Below are 25,009 nucleotides of genomic sequence, written 5' to 3' on the forward strand. Positions count from 1 at the left end.
CGGCGGAAAGCTGGAACCCAACGGAATCAGCCCATCTGACCACCGAGGAGACTGCCGCTTGCGCCCTTAATTTCGTCCTCTGCAGGGTGGGGCCCACCGTTACAATGAGGACGTCATCCGCGTAGACGAAAATATATATGTTCTTGGGTAGCTTGTCGAAGACCCCGTTCATGGCCACCAGGAAGAGGGTGACCGCGATCACCGAACCCTGTGGTACTCCGGTTTCTTCGCTGAACCTTCTGGATTGGACGTTTCCGACCGACACCCGAAAAGATCGGTCGGTCAGAAAGTTTCGGACGAAGTGTAGGATGCGTCCTTTTAGTCCCCATTCGGCTAACTTCTTCATTACTGCTGGTGTCCACGTTCTGTTGAATGCTTTGGAGATGTCCAGCGAGACGATCTCCGTATGATGGCCTTGGTCCTGTGCCTCCTTCAGGACTTCTCCAAGAGTGGCGAAGTAGGTGGAGGTACCGTACCCTTGACTGAAGGCGTGCTGTCGATGGTCAAGCAGTCCCTTAGACTCCAGGTATTGCTTGAGCCTTCTGTTGACCATCCGCTCCAAGACTTTGGCCATGCAGCAGGTCAGCTTACATTTTATTCCACGAGTTCGACATCAAGCACATCCCGTCATCAGATCAGGTCATTTTTCAGATGCATCTCTGTCATTATCCTTCTGTTGAACTAGCTCGTATCATGCTCCTGTGCAATGGGTAGCCTACCTAACAATTGGCTCGAGGAGGGTAGGATTGAACTCTACTGTCCCGTTCGAGTTCTAAGTTAGTTTAACCGGGAAAAAATTGACAGACAGCAGGTGGCAATTTCATCCACCATCGATCGGGTTACGCCTTCACTTCTGTACATCTGCAAGGAAACAGCAGCTCAAAGGAACATCGAACCGGAGCCTGGTGCTTGATGGCACCAGCTACTCTTCCTCTTACATTTCCCGATCCGCTAACACTCTAATGAGATTGAAGAGCAGCTGAATGCTTACCATGCTCATCAGAAAAATTGAGAATGTAAACACAAGGGAATATTGACACCTTGATTGACAACTGTGCCTATTACGTTGTTCGGCACAGCACTTGGCACAGCTTTCGGTACAGGTCAATCTCTGGGCACGTATGAAGGTGTGTAGCTCTTATCCCTTACGCTTTATGTTGAACAACACTTTAAGGTGAAGGTTCATTGAATCCCTCCACTTCGCCTTTTCACTGGCACCGATCTCGCCATCCAGAATTTATGCAGAAGAGAAAATTAAATGTGATGCTTCTCTGCAGCGGACATGTAGATTCATTTAAGTAGATCACCAGATGTGTGCTTGTGAAATTGTACAGTGGTAAAACAAATGTTTTGGAAAATGATTACCGTCAATAGTGTACTTAAGAGAAGCGAATGTAGAGCCATATTTCTACGCTTGTTTATTATGATTTAAAAAAATAAACAGTGCTCATTACTCATGGAGTAACCATGGGTGACCACCACGACATACCTGGATCCGATAACACGAATCGAATACCATTACCCCGAGTGACACATTACCGTGAAAACCAGTGCAGTATGAGATCACAACCAAATGAGTTCAAATTTTAGGAGAACCGATTGAATGGGGTGGAACAATCTCGTTATTTTGAATAACTCTGACATGTATATTCAAAAATTCCACACATTTTTATTGACGAATTTCATGTAACCACACATAAACAGAATCCACTCAGTAGTACACATGGAATTGATGTGTCAAATGAATAGTATGTGTGGTCACACAAGGCGACACATAAAAAAAAACTTTGAAATTTTCTCAGTGTAGTGATATCAAATTTATTCACCTTTCTTTCCAGCACCTTCAACTTCTCCGTCCCCGAGCTGAGCTGGCTGACGGCGTTTCTGCTGCTCATCGTCTGCCTGGTGCTGCACTACGTCCCAATCCGGGTGCTGCTGCTTCTCTGGGGCCTGGTCAAGTTCAGCCGCCGCATCGTCCGACCACACAGTGTTCCCAACAACGAAGTGCTCGATCTTCTGTCACGCGTTCCCGACGATGAGGAAATTGTACGGAGGATCTTCCCGCGCCGTGAAGTACCATTCTGATAATGTTATCTCGTTTTAGATCATGTGGCGGGAGCTGCCACTCCACTCGACGCCCGAAATGGCTCGGCGAGATCCAAGGAAGAAACACAAAACCTCGTAATGCTACCAAATCACCCTGAAGCGGTACTTTAGGGAGAACCTGCGGAAGGCACTAAATATCAAAAAGGACAATTAAATGCGCTCCAAACGTAGATGTAGGGGGTTCTCTCGGTATCACTCGCGCTGATTGTAAATTTTTAGATCTTAACTAAAATCATAACTTTTTCAAATACTTCCATCTTTAGACACTAGGAGTTAGAATTGAGCGCACCAAAAACGATCAAATCGAACAAGGGAGGAGGAAACTTTTACCATGATTAACGATTCTAGTCTCTTACTAGTAGTGGTGTAATTGAGATCGTTAAAGAACTACAATTTGTTACGTTGTATGAATGATTGCAGAATTGTTTGTATGATTTGCAGAATTTTTCCTCGACTATCACTCTCTAATTCTTACTAGCGCAGTAAGGTGTACACGTTTTCGCGTTCAAAACACGATTTATTCCAAATGAAATGAACCTTAACAATCCAGTCTCTCCAAACTTTTACAAACCAAACCAACCAATAAGTATTTAGATAGTTCTATGTAAATGCTATTGTTATTTGTAAACAAAACAAACAATCGATATTTAGCAAGTAATAAACCATTTGTTAATTAAAGAGAAACGAATTTGTGCTAAACAAGGCAGTGGTTTGTCAATTTTGAATTTACTATTTTTACCAACGTGTACCTTTTTTCACTGTTGCCATTTGGATGCATTTAACTATAGAGCAAAACTAACCAGTTAACTTTCACCTTACTTACGCGTAGACTAGTCACATTCATTTACATTCAACTATACTAGGAAGGAGGTAATGTTAAGAAAGGAAACTCAATCTGCTCTAGTGATATACGCTACATAGTAAGGCATCGCTTGAATGCTCCATTCGAACTGTTCAGCTTCATTCGCGGAACGCATTCCATTAGAATTCACCCCCAAATCCGTCCAATGAACAAAACGCAAATTCCTTTCAAGCTTAAACAAATTATAAGTGTCACACTGTACATACAAGCATCATAGCATCATCAAAAGAATCAACAGAGCAGCTAATCCGAAAGCAATCGCTTCACAACATTCAGTATTCTTGCTTGACTCATACAAACACACAATGGAACTTTGTTTTTTGTCACATTTATTATAAGAGCATGCAACGGTTCATTACTAAAAGTTGTTCTATTTTTTATACAAATCTTCTTGTTGTCTTTATCTGGTAAGTGAAGTAAAAAAAAACGAGTATTAAGTGATGGGAGAACAGATTGAAGTATTGTGATTGAAACTGCACGTGGCAAACAAACAAAAAAAAAACCTAGCAGGAAAGGAGTCGTAGTTTATCCATATTTATTCATATATCGATATTTTTCGAGCTACTAAAATACACTCTCATTCGCGTTGGCCTTATGTAATAGCTTATGATATTGTGTTTTATTTATGTTTTTTCTATCAGAGCACGTAACGAAAATCATGGAACAGAACTGATTTTTTGTAAGTCCATCTCATTTATCCCTTAGTGTTGAAACTTCAGATTCACGCACATTGTTCAGCACGGTAGATAGTGTCAATTCAGAATCAAATTCACATTTTTAGGGAAATCGATAGGAAATATCAGCATTTGTTTAAGTTTGATGTGTCATATATTTCAGAGATGCTTTAGATAACATTGAAAAACATAACATACATACTACCGACGAAATCAGCGGTTCAGGGTGATTTGGCAGCACTAACTTAGATCATGTAGAAGAATGCAATAGTGCTAACTAGGATAAAATATGTAGCATGATACTATGTTGCGTCGTTGCAGTGGTGGTTGCTTGATCCGTACTGGGAATGCAATGTAGGAAGCAATGGTTTTAATAGTTTTTCTGTAATTGAGCCTTAATTTTGAAATGATTAGGTATTGGAATGCCATTAACGTCGTGAGTGGGGACTGTCTAATAGGAAAATTACATTGATTTAGGATCGATCCCATTCCAATTCGTATGAATCCAAAATCATTGTCAATGCGAGTCTGAACAAAAGCAAGGTTACAAAAAGTTGGTACAACTACAAGTGCAATATAAAGTAAAATGTATTGGTTTGTTGAGAATCTAAACCTTGCAGAGAGTTCAAGCTGAACAATCTATTGGGTCCTAAGTACCTTTGATCGACTTTCTCTTTCGTCAACAACTTGGGTGCAGAACCATTTCTTGTCATGCTGGTCAAATGAATTATTGATAGAAACGTCTACTCAAGTTAGAGTGCAAGTAACGAATTCAACGCATACTATGTTCTAACATCCCCCTTAAGCGGGAAATCGTGAATTCCTAACATTTGTCTATCTTCAAACAGCTTTGTGTTCGCTAGTGCTTTCGTAAAAATATCTGCTGCCATCCTTCAAGGCTTGATCACTTATTATCGCAGTTGATCGGAACGGAAATTTTGACACCGTGAAGCTCTTGCAGGAATCCCCTCCACCATGCCGCTTTCTGGGTGGCAGAAGAGAGTGCCATATATTCAGCCTCGGTGGTGGAAAGCGCTACGATGGACTGTCTCTTCGAGCTCCTATAAATAGCACCTCAACTTTGCAGGAACACGTAGCTAGTAATGGAACGCCGAGTTTCGACGTCGTTCGCCCAATCCACATAGCTGTATCCTTGGAAGTTCTGCTCGCAGTCGGCCCGATACACCAGCTTGTAGTCCTTTTGTACTCTCCAGGTACTCTAGAATTCGTTTGGCTGACAACACTCACCACGTGTCTGATATCTGGCCGAGTGCACTGCGCCACAAACTGCAAACCACCGACGAGTTCCTTGAATGAAGTGCTTCCCATCTTCTCTTCCTCTTCCACATATTCGGGTTGCATTACTTCCGTCAACTTCTGGTTCTGGCAATATAGTGCTCCTGGTCTATGGCTACCATGCAATCGGATCGGTTGACCCGCAGTCCGAAGATCTGCGGGTAGTTCATTTGGAACTTTGAACACAGTTGTTGCTTGACTTCGTCCACCAAGGCTTGATCGTTGGAAACAGAAGAAAGTCGTCCTCATAGACAGAAACTAGGGGTATCCCACTCTAAACTTTAGTACTAGTATACATTAAATATAGGTATTCTTAAGTATTTTTAAGTATTTTAACTTGCATAATTTTCATCGTAGTTACCGGTTGCTAGTGTTGTTGGTTGTTGTTGTAAGCCCCGTCAATTTTATAGTTTTCGTCACTTATGAAATGAAATTAATTCCTGTTTTAATCTATTTTAATTGCAATAAAATCATGATAATTGGTAAATGTATTTCAATTACGCTTATCTAATAGTGTAAAAAAATCGTGTTATTCAAATTACTGATGCTTTAGAGTAGAGAGGTTCTAGAACCTCTCTAGTTTCGAGCAGACTTTCCAGTGCGCTATCATGAATTTGGACTCCTTTACAGAGCTGTTCCATATTCCTAAGAAAATAAGGAACAAGGAATAAGGTATGGAGAAGAAAAAAATTCTTGGCTATACCTATACAAGTCAACGATATCAGGGTTACGCTGCGCATTTCCTGTCGAACTACGACGATGAAACGAACCTTTTACAGTAGGAAATTGTGCTGATTGCATTACGCTTTTCGGGTTAGAAAACAGTGTTACTTTAGACTGGTGAAGTAGTTTAATTGACATTTTGCAGTCGATGTTTTCATTTGAACATAAATTTCCCAGTTTAAGTAATTGGAACCACCAACGACAAGGTGCTGGTGATTGAGGATTTCAAAAACACTAGCATCACTATCATTCTGATCCGTAGTGGCAAATAGATTATCCCGGTTGAATCGAAGCGGTAGTTAAAAATGAAAGGTACATTGGGGTAAATGAAAAGTGGTGGGACAAGTGAGTAAATGCCCAACACATTACGGAACAAAGGATATTAAAAAAAAAATGAATCTAGTTTAATAAATTTTAGTGGGTAGACAACAATTACCCACTTACGCCACCAATTTATAACTTATACTGTTCGATCTTTCCTGAACGTGACATGTTAAAGAAGTTGATTGGTTTGTTGTTTTTATTCAAAAGTTTGAATAATCGATACTTATTTATTCACATGTCATGTGTTGAAATAAATTGATTAAATTTAACTTTTACAATCGTTGCTGTTAGTTAATAGAATCAATGAAAAAATGAATTCTACTTCAACACATAGCTTATCAATCATGTCCAGCTCTAATAATGGTTTAACAGATGAGAATTGACGGTTCCAAATCCGAGAAAATGTAGTTCATATTTACAACATGTTTACTATGTGCGCCATAATTCTGCGCATTTCGCCAAAATGTTGCAGTGTTTTACAGTTTTATCTTAATTTATATTTTTACCATGCACAAGCGGCTAATACCTACCATCGTGTTCAATTCAATTCAAATTATATACAATTTCAAATTATTTTTGAAATTTTCAAAACATGCTCTTTACGGCAGAATAAACACGTTCGGTGGGAAGCTACAAGATGAAACAGATGCCACAAGCTCGGCAACAAGTACAATGCGAATGGTTTGGAAAACCTTCACAATTTCTTGTTCAGATTCGATAGCCCTAAGAGTCTTAAGTTAGTGTTACATGGCCTAATCATAACGGTCGAAAAGTACTTAATCTTATAACGCAACGATCGATAAAACCAAACAAACAACGAAGGGAAAGGTTCCATGATTGTCAATCTGACTTCTTCCTGTAACATGTCGAACGACCATATCTTGATGCCTACAAAACAAAAGAAACATTTAAAATAGCTGTTAAAGCTTAAAATATTCTTACTGCAGCTTTCAAATATTCACATAAAATCCTTGACGACATCCGATAAATAAACAACTAAAATGTGTTTAGCAACGGTGGTAACAACCTAATGCAAAATATAGGTTAAGTATTTTTAAGTATTTCCAGGTATCTTAGGTATTTGTAAAAACTTTCTGAGTATAACGCGAGAAATATAAAGTTTAGAGTGGGATGCCCCTAGGACAGAAATGATGATCACCTTTCCGTCGCCGAACCAGAAGTACACGCAAGAGTCATAGTTAGATCGCTGCAACCCAATCGCCTTGAGTTTTCGATCCACACTCTGGTTACGGGCTTCCACCCGTACAGGGCCTTCTTGAGTCGGCACACCTTCGTCGGTGCCCGCGCGTCCCGGAACCCTTCCGGTTGATCCATGTAGATGTCCTCTCCATGAAGTTCACACTGCAAGAATGCAGTCACCGCATCCATTTGGCACACCAGCAGATCGTATTTGGCCGCCATTGCAAAGAGGTAGCGCATGGTTGGATACCGTGCCACTGTACGCGTACGTTACGTCGTAATCCTCGCCTTTGAATTGGGAATACCTTTTAATCACCAGTCGGGCCTTATGTCGTTCGATGTACCAATCCGGACCCATCCTCAGCGCATACGTCCACTTATTTTTGAGAGCTCTCCGTCCCGCCGGTAGATCCATTGCACCGATCCAGTCATCGCGGTCCGGTCGTTCCAATGCCTGCTGAAGTGTCTCGGGTTCGCTATAAATCTGTGGAGTAGAGGTTGACGGAAGCATACCGCTGCTAATCGAATTATTGCTCCACATGCCTCCCAGTCACTATGCGGTCCAACATCTTCTTCCTTTTCGTGTGACGGGAGCGCAGTGATGAACTAGAATGGCAAGATTCCGAGGAAGGATACTGTACGTCACCTTAAAGTCAGAACACTTGCCTGGTACTCTGCGCTCCCTCACGATGCGCAGGTAGGTTGATAAACGTTCCAAGTTGATTGCGGAGGGAGCGCACTGGACTGTTGCAATGCAATTGCATCGGAATCGTTTTCTTCATCATTGTTGGATGCCAAAACTCGATATGGCACCCTTCCAGCGTCTTTCTCTTCATCAGCCTGCTCTGGTTCCGGGTGCTCCCTCTCTTCGCTCAGGATGACCACATCACGATTCACAAACAGGTTGCCTCGTTGTTGGGTCGTACACTCGGTATCCTTTGGAACAATCAGCATACCCAACCAGGATACACGGCCTTGACTTCGGATCCCATTTCTTCCGAGTAACTTTTGGGATATACGTCATCGCCAGAATTATCGAATTATAGAATATAGTGGAAATGGCTCTTGTGTAGGCCTATGGATCTAAGATTGGGCCCATCTTTAAAAATGTGCCATTTATCATTTTTATCTAAATGAACGCGTCATTGGGACGGTACTAATGGATATTTTTGGTTGCTATTGAAAATTTAGTCGATTGCTGAATTTATGTATGGGCCCAAATTAGGGGCATTTAGGTCGACATTACATCCATTATGTTTTTTTGATCGTAAAATAATTTCAAGAATAATACCGAAATACTATTTACTGGAATATCTGGCGTTATTTACACACATAAATTCAAAAAATGGTTCAAGGATCCATTTATGCAAGTCATTATGCCGAATGGTCACTAGCCCAGACAAAAATAAACTTTTACGAACTTCCTTAAGCAGTTATGTTTTAATGATTGTAAAGCCTAAGATATTTGCTCTGACTATTTGGTCGTCCTAGAACCTTGGATTTTTTTTAAAATTAAATCACCTGAATCTTGAAGATTTGTCCAGGAACCAGGATCATAAAATTTATAAAATTACAAATTTAATATTTTTTCCAAATACTTGATCTTGATTCTTTCTATTGCACAATATCTCGAAAAAAAACTATGTTGAAATCATTCTGATACGTTTGGAAATCTTTAAAGGATTTCTTCAATATTTTTTGAAAAATTTGCTTGAATCGTCTCAGAATACCAGAATACGCCTTAGACCTCTTTTTGGTATTTTCTAACGATTCGCTCGATAATACTCCTGAAAATCATCTGCAGAACATTCTTTGAATTCAATCTGCAATGCTCTTCAAATTATTAATAATTTATGCAGTATTAATGTATTCACTTATTATACTCCAGAAATTCCTATAGAATTTTTCAAGGAATTCCTTTTAGTTTTGCGCAGGACTCCCATAAACTCTTTGATATAATCCTCGCAGTTCCAGTGGGACTCCTCCCTTCCTTCCTTTGAATTATCTAAAAAATATCACCGGAGCATAGTTGAAATTTCGTTGGAATCATCCTGGGAATTCAATTCCCACGGAAATTTCCTAGGAATTTACTTGAAATGCTCCTCAGTAAAAAAATCCGTTGGAATTATTCTTTAAATTTATTTTAAAGTGCCCTTTGCATTTTACTCCTTCCTATATGATTTCTCCTCACTTTGGAAGTTTCCCAAGAAGTCGTTTGCAGAGAATTAACAAATTGCATAGATTTCTCATTAAAAATTATTTTGCATTCAAGTAAGAACTCTCCTGCAATCATTTTCCAAGATCGTTTGAAATTTTCCTTGAATTGTAAGTATTCTCCGAAAATGTCAGCAGAATTATTCTCCGGATTCATTTTCTACCAGAAATTTCTTGAAATGATCTCTGAATTGCCTTGGAGTCCTCTTCAGAATTCCTTAGGAATTAACTTCAGATATTCGTATGAATTTTCATTCAAATTTCATTCGAATCCTATTCAGGGTTTACTTGGAATTCTACTCCGAACTACCTTGGTATTCAGGTTTCCCATCAATCTGGAGTTCCTTAGGACTAACTTGAAATCAGATTGCACTTGGTGTTTTCCTCGCCGTTCTTCTCAGAGCTCCCTTTGAATGAGTTCCTTAGAAATTATCAACCAATTTCATGATGCTTGAAAATTATACCCTTAATCTTGATGTTTTTCAAATCTGTGATCTTGAAAATTAAAAAAAAAATCCTTACTTAGAGAATTTAGAAATTTCCTGAGTAATGATTGATTTCCCAAGGGGTGGTCACTCTACACACTTTTTTTGTGCCAACATTTTTTCTCAGTGTACCTCAGTGTGCCGCAGCTGTACAGACAGTACCAAGAAGTCATTGAACTGACTTTTGTTTGCTTGTGAATAATGCCTTGTTTGGCAACCCGGTATTTTACCAGCTCTTGTTTTTGTTTTGTTTTTCAATGTTTTCAAAAACGACACGGACTCCAGTTGCGACTACACACTGGATGCATCCGTCTCCAAGGATGCCTGCAACGGACGAGCTCCGTTGCTACACGATCCTTCCATCTTCGGCGGAAGGCCGACCCCGCACAATGAACGTCAACCAGCCCTTCTGGGAGCCGGCTGAAGAAACGGATTTGCACCGATTTTTTTACCGCCCGAGTATCATTCGTCGGAAAACTGGAAACCAACACCGGGCGGACCCGCAATGAACTGAAGAAGGGCCCAACCCGATTACCCGAAACTTCATTCAACCGGCACTGCAACAGGGCGCAGTGATGATGGTCTACGGACTCGGTACCGCCATGGTCCAGATGAGAGACGCAATCGCAGTCGAACGCAGCATCCAGCACTTGAACAACATTGAATTAATGGAAATGATGGCAGTAAAATTCAAATTGCATTTTCCAAGCAGAACTACTTGTCAGAGTCCACCAACCCGTATACTCTGCCGGACAATTCGCACCTGTACAGCACCTCCAAGAACAATCGCTTCCATTCCCGAGCAAGCTTCTCCACTTCTTCAATACCCCACCCGGTATGTCCGAGGATCTGCTTCTGACTGCATTCACCCGTCGCAAGTGCGAATGTTCCCGCTGAAATCGGAACGTTCCTCCTTCGGATTGATCAAGTTCCCGAGTGAAGCCCTGGCGATGTACGCCATCATGAAGTGCAACCACAGCGCGATCGATCACAAAGGCACAAAATTCCCGTTAATTATGAAGCTGTGCTTTCCTCCTCCAAGTCTATGAACGGTGTGTGGAGCAACGAGAACATCGAAAACACGTAAGCTTGGAAAGAGCGGAAGCTTCTTTTTCTGAGAAAAGAAAGAAAGGATTTTCCTTTTTCTGTGTAGTTAATGTTATGATTCGTAATTATAATTTCTTATTGTGTTAGTTGGAAGTGCAAAAAGGCAGGAGAGTAAAACTAATTTGTTGAACTATTTGAGATTTTGACAAGACGGTCCTCCAACATTTTATGTTGGACGATGGAATGGTTGGTGTAGTAGCCACCGCCATGGATGTATTCGAGCAGTTCGAATGGTCGGATGGTATAGTTTTTGTTTGGTTGTTGACTTTCCGATTAAAACTCAAGCACCGTTTGTCGTGACCGGCCCAAGATTTCCAGCTGATTCCAATGCTGCTGCTGTTCCTTCTGCTGGTCCGTCTCCTCTAAAATTCGTCAGAAAAGACGGACCAGCAGCAGCATTGGAAGCAGCCGCAGCCGTGGGACCTGCATCGCTAGTTCGTGTAGCCATGGCTTGAAACCTCGGTCAGGTCAAGATACCGCTGTCAGCTGTTCTTCGTCTAGGAAGAAATGTGGACACGACTGCCGTCACGGGAGTAACGATTGTGAGAATCCATGGGGAGACTTGGTTGAGATTCACGGTTGTGTTTTGAAAATAATTTGATTATATTGCGGCAACATCAAGAACAAATTTTGACACACGCAAGCTGCGCAGGCCAGAAAAATTTCAGTGTTGCCAGTAACTTTAAAGATCATAAAAAATTGTAACCATGGGTGCCAAACAGCTCCAATGACTGCACCCGGGTGTGCCCAAGCTTGATTTTGGCACACTGTGTAGAGTGACCAACCCCTTGTGATTTCCCTTATAATTCTAGGTTTTTCCAAGAAAAATTAAATTCTCTTAGGATTCCCGGTTTTCAGGTAGTAGATACTCTGAATATATAATAGTTTCTTCTTCTTCTTCTTCTTCTTCTTCTTATTCTTATTCTTCTTCTTCTTCTTCTTCTTCTTCTTCTTCTTCTTCTTCTACCTCTTCCTGACATAAGACGGAATATGCTTAATTATTCTTCTATTATTTGCTAGTTATTCTCTTTTTCAAACCACCACATTTTCTCGCAAGTGATAAGAAATAATTTTCCGGGATTTGGCCTGATGACTACTAACGGTTCGGCCTACTGACGTTCGGCCTAATAACCCAGCATCCACCCTGAGCATTCAATAACGTGTTTGATTTGTTCATTCATTTATTTGATAAGGCTCAACCGAATTAATTTTACAGAGCCGAGGATTCTTGGTCACTATACAATACATCTTAAAACTATAGTCAAAAGGTATAACACAATAAACACTTTATCTGCCGCTATCTAAAAAGCCTCCTCCATCAGAACTGGAGCCGCTTCCAGTGGTTTCATTGTATGACAGTTACGCCAACGGGGGTCAAAGCGCTTCCATTGCAGCAATAGACGCAAAAGGTGGTCAGCACTCACACACTGGTCATCACTAAACGATTGCTTTCCAAAGTCGACGACGCATCGACCGAAAGAACTACTGATGAAGAACAATGAGGAGGACCACACAATGGTTGCTGCCGAGAAAACAGACGATCGCGTGTCACACATTGAGAGTGGCCTGCTTTTGTCGACAGCCGAGTGAACACTGAACCTGTTTGATGTATCTCATGATAGATCCTGGTATAAATTATTGGTACGGACCATTTCCCCGAAACATCAGGAACATGTTCTGATCGAGTCGATGGGTCCTGGGTACTCAGTATGATCACCAGTTCTCTTGTTTTTAATTATTATTATTATAATTTATTTATGACGTTGTACCACATTATTGTGTGGCTTTCGTGTCAGGATAATTAATACTACAATAGATAACTCTAACTAATCAGATTTCATTGAACAAGTTACTATCCCTTAGAAATTTTAATATTGCTTCTTCTTTGTCAGTATTGTTAGCTAGTATCATGCATAGTTATCCATTGATTCCGCAAGATTTCCTAGTTTGTACATAGCCTCTGCATTCCACTAGTATATGGTGAACTGTTATCTGCACTCCGCAGAACCTACCTACAGGTGGGGGGTTGTGGTTCATCAAATGTAAGTGGGTACGCCGGGTATGTCCTATTCTAATTCGAGTTAGGACTCGTTGTTCTGAGGCGCATTTTCGATCGTTGTATCTATCAGGTGTCGACTTAATTCGTCGCAATTGGGCCTGACTTTGATGCCATTCCAATCCCCATACTGCCCAAATCCTAATTTTTTTTTCGCATGTGCAACATCTTGGGATGGTACTGTACTGTATCCATGGGTGTTTGGACCGACCTCCACTTAGTGCATCTAGGCAACTAGCAGAATCGGTTAGCATCAGGGTTTTTTCTTGGCCTTGGATATTCGATACAGCTGTTTTTAGGGCAAATGCTTCGGCTTCGGCTTTTGGAGCCATCAGTATATATCTGCTCGTGGTCGTGATAACGAGTAATTATGAATTTCATAAACTTCGGTAGTACGATGCTCCTGTTTGCGCCTACTCTGATGTTGTTCCTAAGGTTGTTGTCGATTTTTGAGACTGCTGCATACATCTAGGAAAAACCATGCGGTTGTTTCAAGAAGAAGGTGTTTTGCTCTTTTTGTCAAAGGATACTCGACTTTTTTTCCGTTAGTCGGACAGTTAGCTGACATAAACGTTGGATAAGTGAAAGACGGAAGGGGAGACAACCAGCCTCAGTCATTATAGAAATGATGGGGCTAGTTGGAAATGCACCGGATGCCTGGCGAACTACGTCAAATGACGTAATGTTGTAAGTAGGCCCTAGGATTCGTTCCATTGCTTCGATGTTGGCGCTCGTGATTCCCAGGCCACAAAAAAAGTTTCGATAAGACCAGCAGACTCAGCAGAGTTGATCGATTACTCCTTTTGAGGCGATGTCCGAGTATTCGTAGAATGTTGATTCTCCTGCGACAGCCTTGTTTAGTGGCTGCAAAGTGCCTTAAAAAAATTTAAGTCGAGTAGGACTCACTAGTTGGATTGGAGCTCTGTTGATTTTCATAGCTCGACCGCGTTTTCGGGGGCGAAGGTGGCAGACGTGAAGTTGTTTGGATTTGCTTGGAGCGATGGCAAAGCCAACAGTAGTTGCCCACTCAACAGCAGCTACAACAGCATTTCTAAGAACCATACGAATAGTTCCATGATTGGTTCCTCTTGATTCAGTTGGTATGACATTGAAAATTGGCTGCATAGCTACGAGGAACAAAGTTACAGAAAGGATTGCGGCACTCGGTTTTCAGCGTTTCTGATACTTGAGAGTGATCCGTTGGAAGCTACTTGAAAGTATCTGTCAGTAAGGAAACTGTACAGAATATTCATCATTCGTCCAGAAATTCTCCATCCTGCTAATGTACATAATATTTTGGGTATGTATGTTGAATCGTAGGCCTTCGATATATCGAGGGATACGATTTCCACGTGTTCGTTTTCTTCAAGGCTGATAAGAGACTCAAGCTTGGCGAGGTGCGAGTCAACGCCCTTGCCGGCACGAAAGTTGGCGTGGGTCCAGTTCGGTAATGAGACGGCGGTTAACTATTCTTTCGAATAGTTTACCAAGGCAACTGAGCTGCATTATTGGCCTGTATCATTCGGGTTTACTGTGATCTGCATCTGGTTTTGAAATGGGTATTACAATGCCTTTTTTCCACTGCGCCGGGAAGCTACCACTATCCCATACTTGATAAAACACCTCCAAGAGGGAGATCTTTGTGGAATATGGTAGATGTTGCAATAGAACATAGCTTATATTATCGGCACCCGTGGAGGATCCTCCACGCCGATTAAGTGTCCAATTCAGTTCATCAATGGTGAAATCTGAGTTGTAACGTTTAGGCATTCTAGGGAGTTGGTTGCTGAAAGCTGTATCTTTGTTCCTTTTATGTTTTTTGCGGAATTTTTCAGGGTAATGTGCATCTGATGATTTCATTTGATATTCGTAGGCCAATGCATTTGCAACTTTTTGTGCATCGTTAATGTGACCGGTTAAGAGGTTGAGAGTTATTGTATTGCAATGACCATTCCTTGAATCTTGATGCTATTCCATACTTGGCTGGCTGGAGTGGTCGGGTTAACACTTTCAACAAAGTTCTCCCAACTTGTTTGTTTGGCATCACGTATGGTTTTCCGACCGAACGACCGAGCTTCAAGAACAGCACCGTGCCACAATCAGCTTCACAAACTTCAACTGCTTCTGAAACATATACTATTAGATTGCACAGAAAAAAACATCGTCCTTTGCAATTCAGTGCAACATATGCGGACTCCGATCGCATCTACAAGAACTACAGATTTTGATCGGAAAATATCAACCTGTCGTCATATGTTTGCAAGAAACGAATGCAGATAACTTCAGAATAGGAACAAATTTTCTGGGAAACAATTACGAGCTATTACTGAGTCAATGCTCCTCTCATGGCATACAAGGTGCTGGGATAGCCATAAAAAGGAACCCCCTTTCAACAAATAGCTATTCGAGCTAACATCCAAGCTGTCGTAGTACAATTGTACGCTCCAATGGTAATAACAGTCGCCTCAGTTTTCCATCGATCTTGTTTTCCGTGCTGAGCATCAATGCTACCGACGCCAGGGAGGCAGCTCCCACACCTGGACCCTACCTATCGATCCATCAACTTATGAACTGGGGACCAACGGCTTTACTTCCTTTCCAAAGGAAGACGTGATCAGAGATGTTATGCCTCAGAATATCCCGGCGGTGCCGACTAGGATTGTACCCAGGCCTGCTGGCGTGAGAGGTAATCACGCTTACCACTACACCTTAGTTTGTATTTAACAAAATTACTTAAAATAAAATTTAATAGAGCGGGGGCCGATGCTCAATAATATGTTATGTAATTATCACTAGCATGCAAATAAGGTATATCAAACATCTCCCAACGTGATGCCGTCATTAATTTTGTTGATTTGATAGTTGCTTTTGATCTTCTGGGACACCTTACATGGATGCACGCAACTTGTATAGGTCTAAAAGTAATCAATGTCGAGTAGCAACCCTTGCCATCCCATCTCCATCCTCGGTGTGCACGCTAGTATTATTTTTCTCTACGTTTTTAGGTTATGGTCTATTCTACGAACGTTGATACAATTTCGTGTCGATCTATGCTAGCTCAACAGCCCCAGATCTCACAAAACATAAGTTACTATTGATACGTGAAGCCAAAAACGTAAGCGTACTGCATTCTTCTTTGAACCAGTTTCTCAGTTCACTTTTACCGAAGACATCATATCAAGAAGACTGGAAACTTTGCCAGAATCCAAGTGACAGATACAATGGCACTGTGCTATAGTGAAGGTGGAAGCAACGCATAGAAAGATGAGCAAATACTCAAACCCTTATTCTGAGGATGTAATCTTTGCTATCAAATTCGTTCGAAGCATTTACCTTTGAGCGGCAGATGACGCGATTGTACCTGTCTCATAGCGTTCGTGTGAGAAAATGGAAGAGTTGCCAGTCTTCTGGATTTGTTGTCTTCGCTTTTACGTATTCTGGCTGAAATCTTTCAAGGCCACATTATTCAATAAGTAACTTTCTGTGCATGGCTACATTATGCAACAGATGCCAACCCTCATAGGCTTCACCGAGATGCGCTCCAAAAACTCAAAAAACTATTATGTGCACGCAGGCTTTAACAGATAATTTCATGCAATCAAGGGAGTTTCATTGATAAAACCGTTAAGGGCTATAGTAACGGACACACACGTTGAGCAAGTTGACATAACGCAATCTCATCATCAGGCTATACTCTTTATCGCATGGCATTCAAATGCAATCAAAATTTTATCGTTTCATGGTAGCACCATTGCGTAACCGTCACTCATTTTTATGTGATCTTCGCGGTGAAGTTGGTTATCAGTGTTCCATTGAAATTATGCTCCCACTGTCGTCGAATCCAATACAAGATGACACAGACAACAGAAAGCATAAAACAGTAGCATCCACCATGTTCGCTCTCTAACGATCAAGTATCCACCACCAATCGACATTGATCTCCATTCATTCCCAACCACTAGACATCAATAGACAGTAGGTAGATAGAATAACAAAAAAAAACTTACAACCAGTTGCCATTAAAAGCAGCTCCATTTGGGAGGAGTCAAGCTTGTTTATCAAACACAAACCTGCTTCATAATCAAATAGGTCAGCAAAATACTCGTACAAACAATGAGAAACTTGAACCCTGCTCTCTGCGGTCCATTTCGCAGACATTCACCACCAAATCATAACAGTTTAGCTTTCATCAATCTCTATATTGACATCGACAGGAGATAAAAAAAAAACCGCTTGACCATGGCTTTATTAAATATCGAATTCGATCAGCATCGATTCATCATACATATTAGGTACAACAACAAATGGCGAAATGAGAAACCGCATTAATAATCGCAACAGACCCAGGGGCGGTGAAAGTGACACCCCTCCCGCTGCAACAGGACGGCAGACGATCTCACGATCAGCGGGAAACAAATCATACTTTGTTCCAAGTGATAATAAGCGATCTAAGTTTCTGACCCCCCTCTTGACCATACACACATAAATTAATCGTATACCTGTAATCTCTGTAATTTTTCCGATCACTCCAAGACTGCGTCGACGTCGTTGAACACATCGTAAGAAAAGGAATCTATACATTCTTTGTAAAATAACACCCAATCACGAAAAATGCCAGAAAGCAGTTGTAACTTTCACATAAATTGCATATTTTGTCAGCATTTTTTCGCATTGTACCGTTGTTACTAAACTTAAACTCTTTGAGCGAATCATGGTTATCTCATGTTTTTTTTTTAAATTTTTCGAAATAAAAACTAAATCAGAACGAAACGTACACAAAAATCAATCACAAATCACAACTGACATGCCAACGCACGGCTTGCCGTGATCTTGTATACATCTCAGCACATGGCTCAAAAGAAAAAAAAAACCGCCCTCTTCGATCCACCTCGCCCAGTACAAATTTGGAGAAACACACCGGCGTAACGGACAATGGATGGGATTTGATCTGGCCAAGTGCAGCGGGCATTATAAGGTAAGTTGCAAAATCGCATTTTTCCCATCAGTTCCGCTGAATGATTCGGTTGATCAGTTGCCGATGGCCGCTGAAGAGGAACATAGGTATCACCCAAAATTATACTGCTGCTGCTGCTGCTGGCTGTGTAGTGGTCCACCACATGTCTTCTTTTGCGGAATTCGGTTGCGGTTGTGCGGTCAGTCAACAGGTGTTTTGGTTTTGTGTTGCATTATGGGGAAAATTGGTCTTCATAATCTGCTTTTTGTTTAACATTCAGGTGCTGATTGGGCAGCAACGTTAATTTGTTGCATCGGTAAGTGGCATAATGGGTGGGTTTTGTATGGAAAAAAAGGGAGATGCCAGTCCGTTTGAAGCTGCGTTCCGTTGAGACACGGGAAATTCGATGACATCACACTGAAACTAATGATTTTAGTCGGTGTTTCAACAACGTCGTTATGAGAGAGCGATGAGCAAATTAAATCAGGAAATGGGAAGGATTTCAGATTTGTTTTATAGTTTAAACTTTAATGAAGATATAATCACATTGAGGGCTAGACGTAACTACTATTGTAACTATTTAGTGTGGCATTAGAAAGGGTAACCGGTCAGCACTCGTATTTTGTTCAGTTATCGTGGGTTCGTCATCAGCATGACCAGCACTGGTCCGCTTCGAATTGGCTAATTATTAATGGCAGAGCCTCCGTTTGCTCAGTCGGTAAAAGCAAGACCATGCTGCAGGTGGCTGGGTTCGATTCCCGGTCCGGTCTAGGAATTTGTCGGGTTGGAAAATTTCTCGACTTCCATGGGCATAAGATCAGATCGAGAAGGACGGCGAGGAGGGCATTTCGTCGGTGAAGCTGTTGGTTCGGGATAAGAACGACTAAGACAAAGCCAAGGGATCCAAGGGTGGCAAAACGTTGGGCTTCTTCTCCAAGGAAAACCTCCCGGGTGAATTCATTGAATCCTGGCGAGCCTTCATCAAGGACAAGAGCTTCGACACGGTGGACATCATCGTCCCAATCGCGTACATGTTGTGCTCCAAAGAGGACTCCGAGGTTATCACCATCAGACGGTAGACGTATTCCACAAGCACCTCAAGGATCACATCATGGAGATTATGGACGTTGATAAGAAAGTAAAACATGCCAAACTGTCGGAGGGTATCGAGCAGGCTCTGACGGACAACAGGTACGTCTCCGGTGTGGATACCAACTAGTCGGACATATGCAACCCGGCGATTATCCAGTCGGGTGGCAACTACAGCTTGAAGTTCAGTGCATTCAGCGACAAGAACTATCTGCACTTTGGATCGATCATCTGTGTTCTAGGTGCGCGTTACAAGTCCTACTACTCCAATGTCGTCCGAACGTTGCTAGCCAATCCGACGGAAACGATTTAGAAGCACTACACCTTTCTGCTCAATCTGGAATAGGAACTGCTGAAGGTGATGATTCCGTGCAAGAAGCTCTCGGATGTTTTCGACGTCGGAATGGTTTATGCCAAGAAAGAGGACCCCAAGCTTACCTCAACCAGTCAAATTCGGTTTAAAAATTGCAAGTTAATTAGGTTGAGTTGAAGCTATAAAAATTTCGTGTGATTGTGCCGTGAAAATTAGTTCGGTATTGTTCAAATGAGTTTGGTTTGGTAGACGACCAATTGACCGACTACTTTTCACGGCACAATCATACGGAAAAATCTAAAACCATTTCTTTCATCTCGTATAAGATGAATCATATCTGAAAATAAAACTACTCTTTTACTTCATTCTAATTTAAGCCAAAATCTCACTTCAATCGGTGGTAAGACCCCAGTTGTTACCCTTCACCGTCATCAAAGCATATCCATCGTTGCCCTAGTAGTTGGACCAGGAGTTCTTGATTAGTCAGTAATCTTCTCCTTTGAGTTTTCCGTATCCAACCGCCACCACTGCATGATCCAATCCATCCAAATTGTTCTTGTATTCCGATTCGTAGTACCATATAGGTGACTCTAAAGGGCCACGCACATTAGATCCGTTTGCGTTGACGTAAATTTGATAGTTAGACAATAGGTTTAGCTGTCACTTTGCCGCAAAGTGTCCGATCCGGATGTAATGTGCGTGGGCCTTAAGACTAGTAGGTCCCGAAGAAACGCGCTCAACTTTTTGACTCAGCTCTGGTACTCTCTACGGTCCCAAGCTAATGCATCCCTCGAAACATAGGAAAATCCACGAGCCCCTCATTTTATCTGTCAAACTTTCATACACTGAACCAAATCACCCTCCATTTATAGAATGAAACATCATTCAGTTGCATCCAATTGCATTGTGTCTGAAAACCGTATGACGAAATCATTTGGATGATTTTCTATTCGGAAACATGTGCTCTTTTGATTGGTGAATGAATAATGTCATGTTTGTGTATGTATTTCGTTAGCAATAAATATGTTAGATTTAATGAAAAACATTCAGTATGGAAACGAATGAAATATCATTTGAAATAGTCCCATAACTAAAATCATTTGATTCCAACTATACAATCTTTTATAACCGGATAAAAATGGCAACACATGTATTTATTTTCAAATGCCTTATTGCGCTCTTCTCCCTTAAATGGACTGCACAGTTTGAAAGTGCAACCATGCATAAGTGTGATTAGAAGTGCTATCTGTCAAGTTCTGGCATGCGCTGTTTTATTTATGACATCCAGGGTTCCTTCCATTCATTTCGGCAAAAAAATGTTTTAGTAAATTATGGAATAATAAGATATTATGATAATATTTTGTTTGCGTAAGCAACAAGAAAATATTGTAAAGTTTGTGTTTGACACATAAAACTTGCATATTTAGCTTTGACAGAGTCACAATGAGTGGTTTTCTGATCGCCTTTTCGCGAAGAGTGAAGAGCTAAGAGTGGGTGAGATAAATGACAAAATCGCTTATTGCGACTCTCATGTAGCAAAATTGGCAGGTATTATGTGTCAAACACAAACTTTACAATCTTGTCTTGTTGCTTACGCAAACCAATTATTATCATAATATCTTACTATTCCATAATTTAATAAAACATTTTTTTAGCCAAAATGAATGGAAGGAACCCTGATGACATCTGTCATTGTTTGTTTTGATTTTTCATAGCTGTTCGTTTTCCGTCGATTTTGTGGAAATTGATTATTTACAATAGGAACATGGCCAACGTAATCCTACAGAATGTTGAAAATAAAAGAGCTAGCACGAATACTAAGTATCATTGCCTTTATGGCTACCCGAAAAAAAATAACAACAAAAATACAATAAAAAACAATGTAACAATAAGACGAAAATTATTGTCTTAACAATGATTTATATTGTTACGTCTACAATAAATTTACCTTGATTTATGTTGTACAAAACAGTAAATTTCATGGTAAATGGAAAATTTACAATAAAAAAGGGGGGTTGTTAAGTATCTTAACAATGAAATTTTCATGATTTCCCCATATAATTTTTTTTCAATAACATTATATATTATTGTTATTTTACTGTTGGTTGGCGAATTTATTGATTAAAAAAAATAACAGTGTACTTTAGAGTGTATGTGTTGGCTTGACAGATCTACTTTATCGACTTTAAAAATAAATCGAAAAAATAAAACATCGCCCCGGGGAGGGAAGGGGGTGGTAATGTCTGTTACGGGTGAGTCCTTTTTTTACTGGTTATGGATTGAGATTCGATCCGGAACTTGTGAGAAATGGAAGCCAACTCCCCTGCACTCGATCTCTCTAGGTCACGTCTCCTTGGTGGTTGAACGTCGTTGATAAGTTAATGCATTTTACTGGAGAGAATCGCCCATGAAAATATGCTTCCACCTGAGAGTGATTTCCTGACATCTTCAAGTGGTGGATTTTTTTATTATTATTGTATGATTAGTGACTGCACGGAAAAGGTCTGCATTAAGCGGGATTTAGATGAGGCAGGAGAGTTGAGTTCAACTCAAACCGATCTGGTCGTTGGCGTTCAATTGACTTGGCAACGAATAGAGCCAAACGAACTGTCAAAGCAAGAGCCATACGAGCAGCACCTATCTTGATTACATTGGCAGTGTTGCTGACCCTCTCATAGTCTGCATGCTTCAATCAGATTTATTTTTATTGTTCGTGAAGTAACCCACAATGAAAACACACCAATATTTAATGTAACAACATTTTTTATTGTAATAGAATTGTTCATTATTGTTCGTGATCGAATCATGTTAACAATAAAATAAATGAAAAATACAATAAAAATCATTGTAACAACATTTTATTATGTACATTCATTGTACAGCTAGGTAACAGTTTTGCCGTTTTCGGAAGGGTACAACATTATAACAATCATTTTTATTGTCGACAATAAATATTAATGTTAGAGCATTGTTTCCACTGAAAATTTCACTGTAATTTTTTTTTCGGGTACTATTTCCTCGGGCTAACAAGAGCCAGGCTTGCAATTGTGTACCGTAAGAGCAAAACAACAATCAGCGGCTGGATAACATCCTACGAGGAGAATGGACTACTTTCCTCTAAGCAGCGGGAGCAAGTATTCCGGAAATTCAGTACACGACAAAGGCAATGGATTTTGGACCTCTACCATCAGAACCCGATTCTCTACCTTGAGGAATCTCGAGATCTTTTCTACCAACGATTCCAGATCAAGATTAGTGGATCATCTATCTGCAAAATTTTGCATGCTGAAGGATTGACGTGGAAGGCTTTCGAACGAAGGGCCATCCAAATCAAAGAGCATGAAATTCTCCGTTACTGCTCAGAACTAAGTTCTTTTGATTGGGATACGTATCAACTAGTATTTCTAGACGAAGTGTCGTTGGATAACAGAAGCATCTTGAGGAATCGTGGCTACGGGATCAAGGGGAAACGACTCGTTTTCCGGGGTGAATTTGAGCGTCGTCCCAGGGCATCATTCTTATGTTTTCTGGGTTTGCATGGTGTGTTGGACTGCTTTGAAACAGAGGGAACATTCACCCGGAAGATATTTTTTGAATGTTGTCGTGAATTTGCCCTAAAGAACAACAAAGTACTTCAATACCCAGGAAAGAACTCTGTATGGATAATGGATGGCGCTCGCATCCATTGCGATGCCAACATCATTCTGTATCTTCGATCCATAGGCATCATTAAAGTGTTCCTACCTCCTTACTGTCCCTTTTTCAATCCGGTGGAAATGATATTCGGCATGATGAAATCACGAATTAGGAAAGTATACGTAGAAAATCGAAACGAAAACCTGTCCCATTTGGCTCTGGAAACATTTATGGGGTTGGAAAATTATGATTGTACCAAAATCTATCATCACTGTGGATATTCACCGGGTGGAGTCTTTAACCCTTCAGTTGGGTTGTCGCAAAATGCTGGGCAGCCAAATTATGCTAAAGGAGAGTGAAGTTAACAAAAGTGTGAGTAAAAAGGCTTTATTTGAATAAAACTGTTCAGGTACAAAAATCACGTATGTATTTGAAAATGATGATTCACGAATGATCAATATCATTCATATCCGAAACGTTTTCTGCAAGGGAACGGCTTACTTCATTCTCCTCTGGTCTGATAGAGTCCTGCATTGCTGAAACTAGACTCAAATTGATCGATGATCGAGCCCGCAGTGCACTAATGCGGTGCTTTACCCTCTGTCCCAGTGCAATCAATTGGTCGGCCTCTTCTTCCAATACTGTTAGCTCCATTGAAAATACGTCATTGATGGTGCTGGCAACAGATAGCCCATTTCGAGTACTTTCCAGCTGCACAGCTTCGGAAATAGGTACAGACCTGAAGAACTTAATTATGGAGTACGGAGGTAACTCTGCCATTCTTCGTTCCCGTTCGTGTGCTGGAGCCGTGTGGATGTAATTTGCCCACAGCTTCCACGCGCTAGCGTAACCGGTAAACTGTCTTCCATGCAACTCTCGAAGCTCATTAGCCAACACGGAGAGAGACTGGTTGTTGGGAGCACCCGCTCGATCAGTATCCTGAAACTGCACCAATTGTTTGTTGACCAAATCCCACAGTTGCTTGCACGATACAGCCGTTGAGTAGATGTGTACATGCACTCGTATGTCCTTCGTGTTCCAGCTAATCAGCAGTTTGCTGTCAATTTGGTCAATGTTTAGTCGTCTCCAATTCTTATTCTGCATATAAACGAATTTCTGCAAATCCTCATACGATGGTTCACTATCAGCCCAGATAGGAACCTGACTTCCATTATCCTCGATGAAAATAACTTCACGACAAATGACCGGCTTCACAATTGTCCACACACTTTGCAGAATCTCCTCTACTGTATCACCGTACAGTATTTTTGAAGCTATCAAGCTACCGGATGTTTCTCCAACAAACCTACGCTTGAAGAATGATCCACACAGCGATAAATTATGTTTCCTTTCGCTTTTTCCCGTATTTTTCGCAGGCTCGTCAGGTTTTCCTCCATTCGTGTATGAGTTTCCTGCAGCGTCATCATGACCCAAAGGAAGAATCAGAGGGTCACAATCATCATCGAGAGCTTCAATGGAGTATTGGTCAGAATTATCATCAAAGCTGACGTCGTAATCCACTTGATTCGTAGTGTCCCGATTCTCCTGATCCTCAGCGTTAGCCTCGTCATCGTCCATGTTGCTGCAAGCAAACATTATCAAAAGTTGAATCAGTCAATGATCAAAAGATAATAAAAACTTAATTTTACCTGGTAATCGTTGCTACTACAATATTTATTTCGACAACAATTTTCAAGCGCACAATTCCGAGGCAGCAGGAAACTTGAAGAAAACAACAACAATCAAATTTCAACTCTGTTTTGTTTCTGTTGACAATCTGAAGGATCGCTTCTGGCAGTGTTGCCAGGATGTATTGCGCATAAAAAAATTGTAAATTGTAAATCCAAAAAAGTTTTTTTTTTCTTTGTTATGATTTGTAATGACGCAAAAAACAATAACAAAAGATTACAGAGTACATGGGATAATTGTAGCGTGCAAATAGTGAATGCTTAGCACTTATATTCAAGCAA

The 25,009-nt window shown here is 40.8% G+C and overlaps 2 protein-coding genes and 1 pseudogene across 6 annotated transcripts in view; 2 read left to right on the forward strand and 1 right to left on the reverse strand.

Moving 5' to 3' along the window:
* The window catches only part of Mctp (multiple C2 domain and transmembrane region protein), a 168,654-nt gene extending 165,864 nt beyond the window's left edge, over positions 1-2,790 (forward strand). For all 5 annotated transcript variants that reach the window (XM_065230129.1, XM_065230127.1, XM_065230130.1 and 2 more), the window contains exons 15-16: positions 1,839-2,046; positions 2,105-2,790. In XM_065230129.1, coding sequence (XP_065086201.1) covers positions 1,839-2,046; positions 2,105-2,185 — 289 coding nt within the window. In that variant the 3' untranslated portion in view covers positions 2,186-2,790. The remainder of the gene's footprint in view (positions 1-1,838; positions 2,047-2,104) is intronic.
* Positions 2,791-21,168: 18,378 nt separating this feature from the next.
* On the forward strand, positions 21,169-23,398 carry LOC135708221 (uncharacterized). The gene is made up of 2 exons (XM_065230224.1): positions 21,169-21,239; positions 22,408-23,398. Exons 1-2 carry the CDS (start codon positions 21,169-21,171, stop codon positions 23,396-23,398), a joined length of 1,062 nt encoding a protein of 353 aa, XP_065086296.1.
* Positions 23,399-23,703: 305 nt separating this feature from the next.
* Positions 23,704-24,707, reverse strand: LOC135708222 (uncharacterized; annotated as a pseudogene).
* Between the last annotated feature and the right edge of the window lie 302 nt (positions 24,708-25,009).

The sequence above is a fragment of the Ochlerotatus camptorhynchus genome, unplaced genomic scaffold (assembly GCF_037179485.1).
Source record: "Ochlerotatus camptorhynchus isolate MF236.1 unplaced genomic scaffold, CSIRO-AGI_Acam_v1.1 ptg000328l, whole genome shotgun sequence".
NCBI lineage: Eukaryota > Metazoa > Arthropoda > Insecta > Diptera > Culicidae > Ochlerotatus > Ochlerotatus camptorhynchus.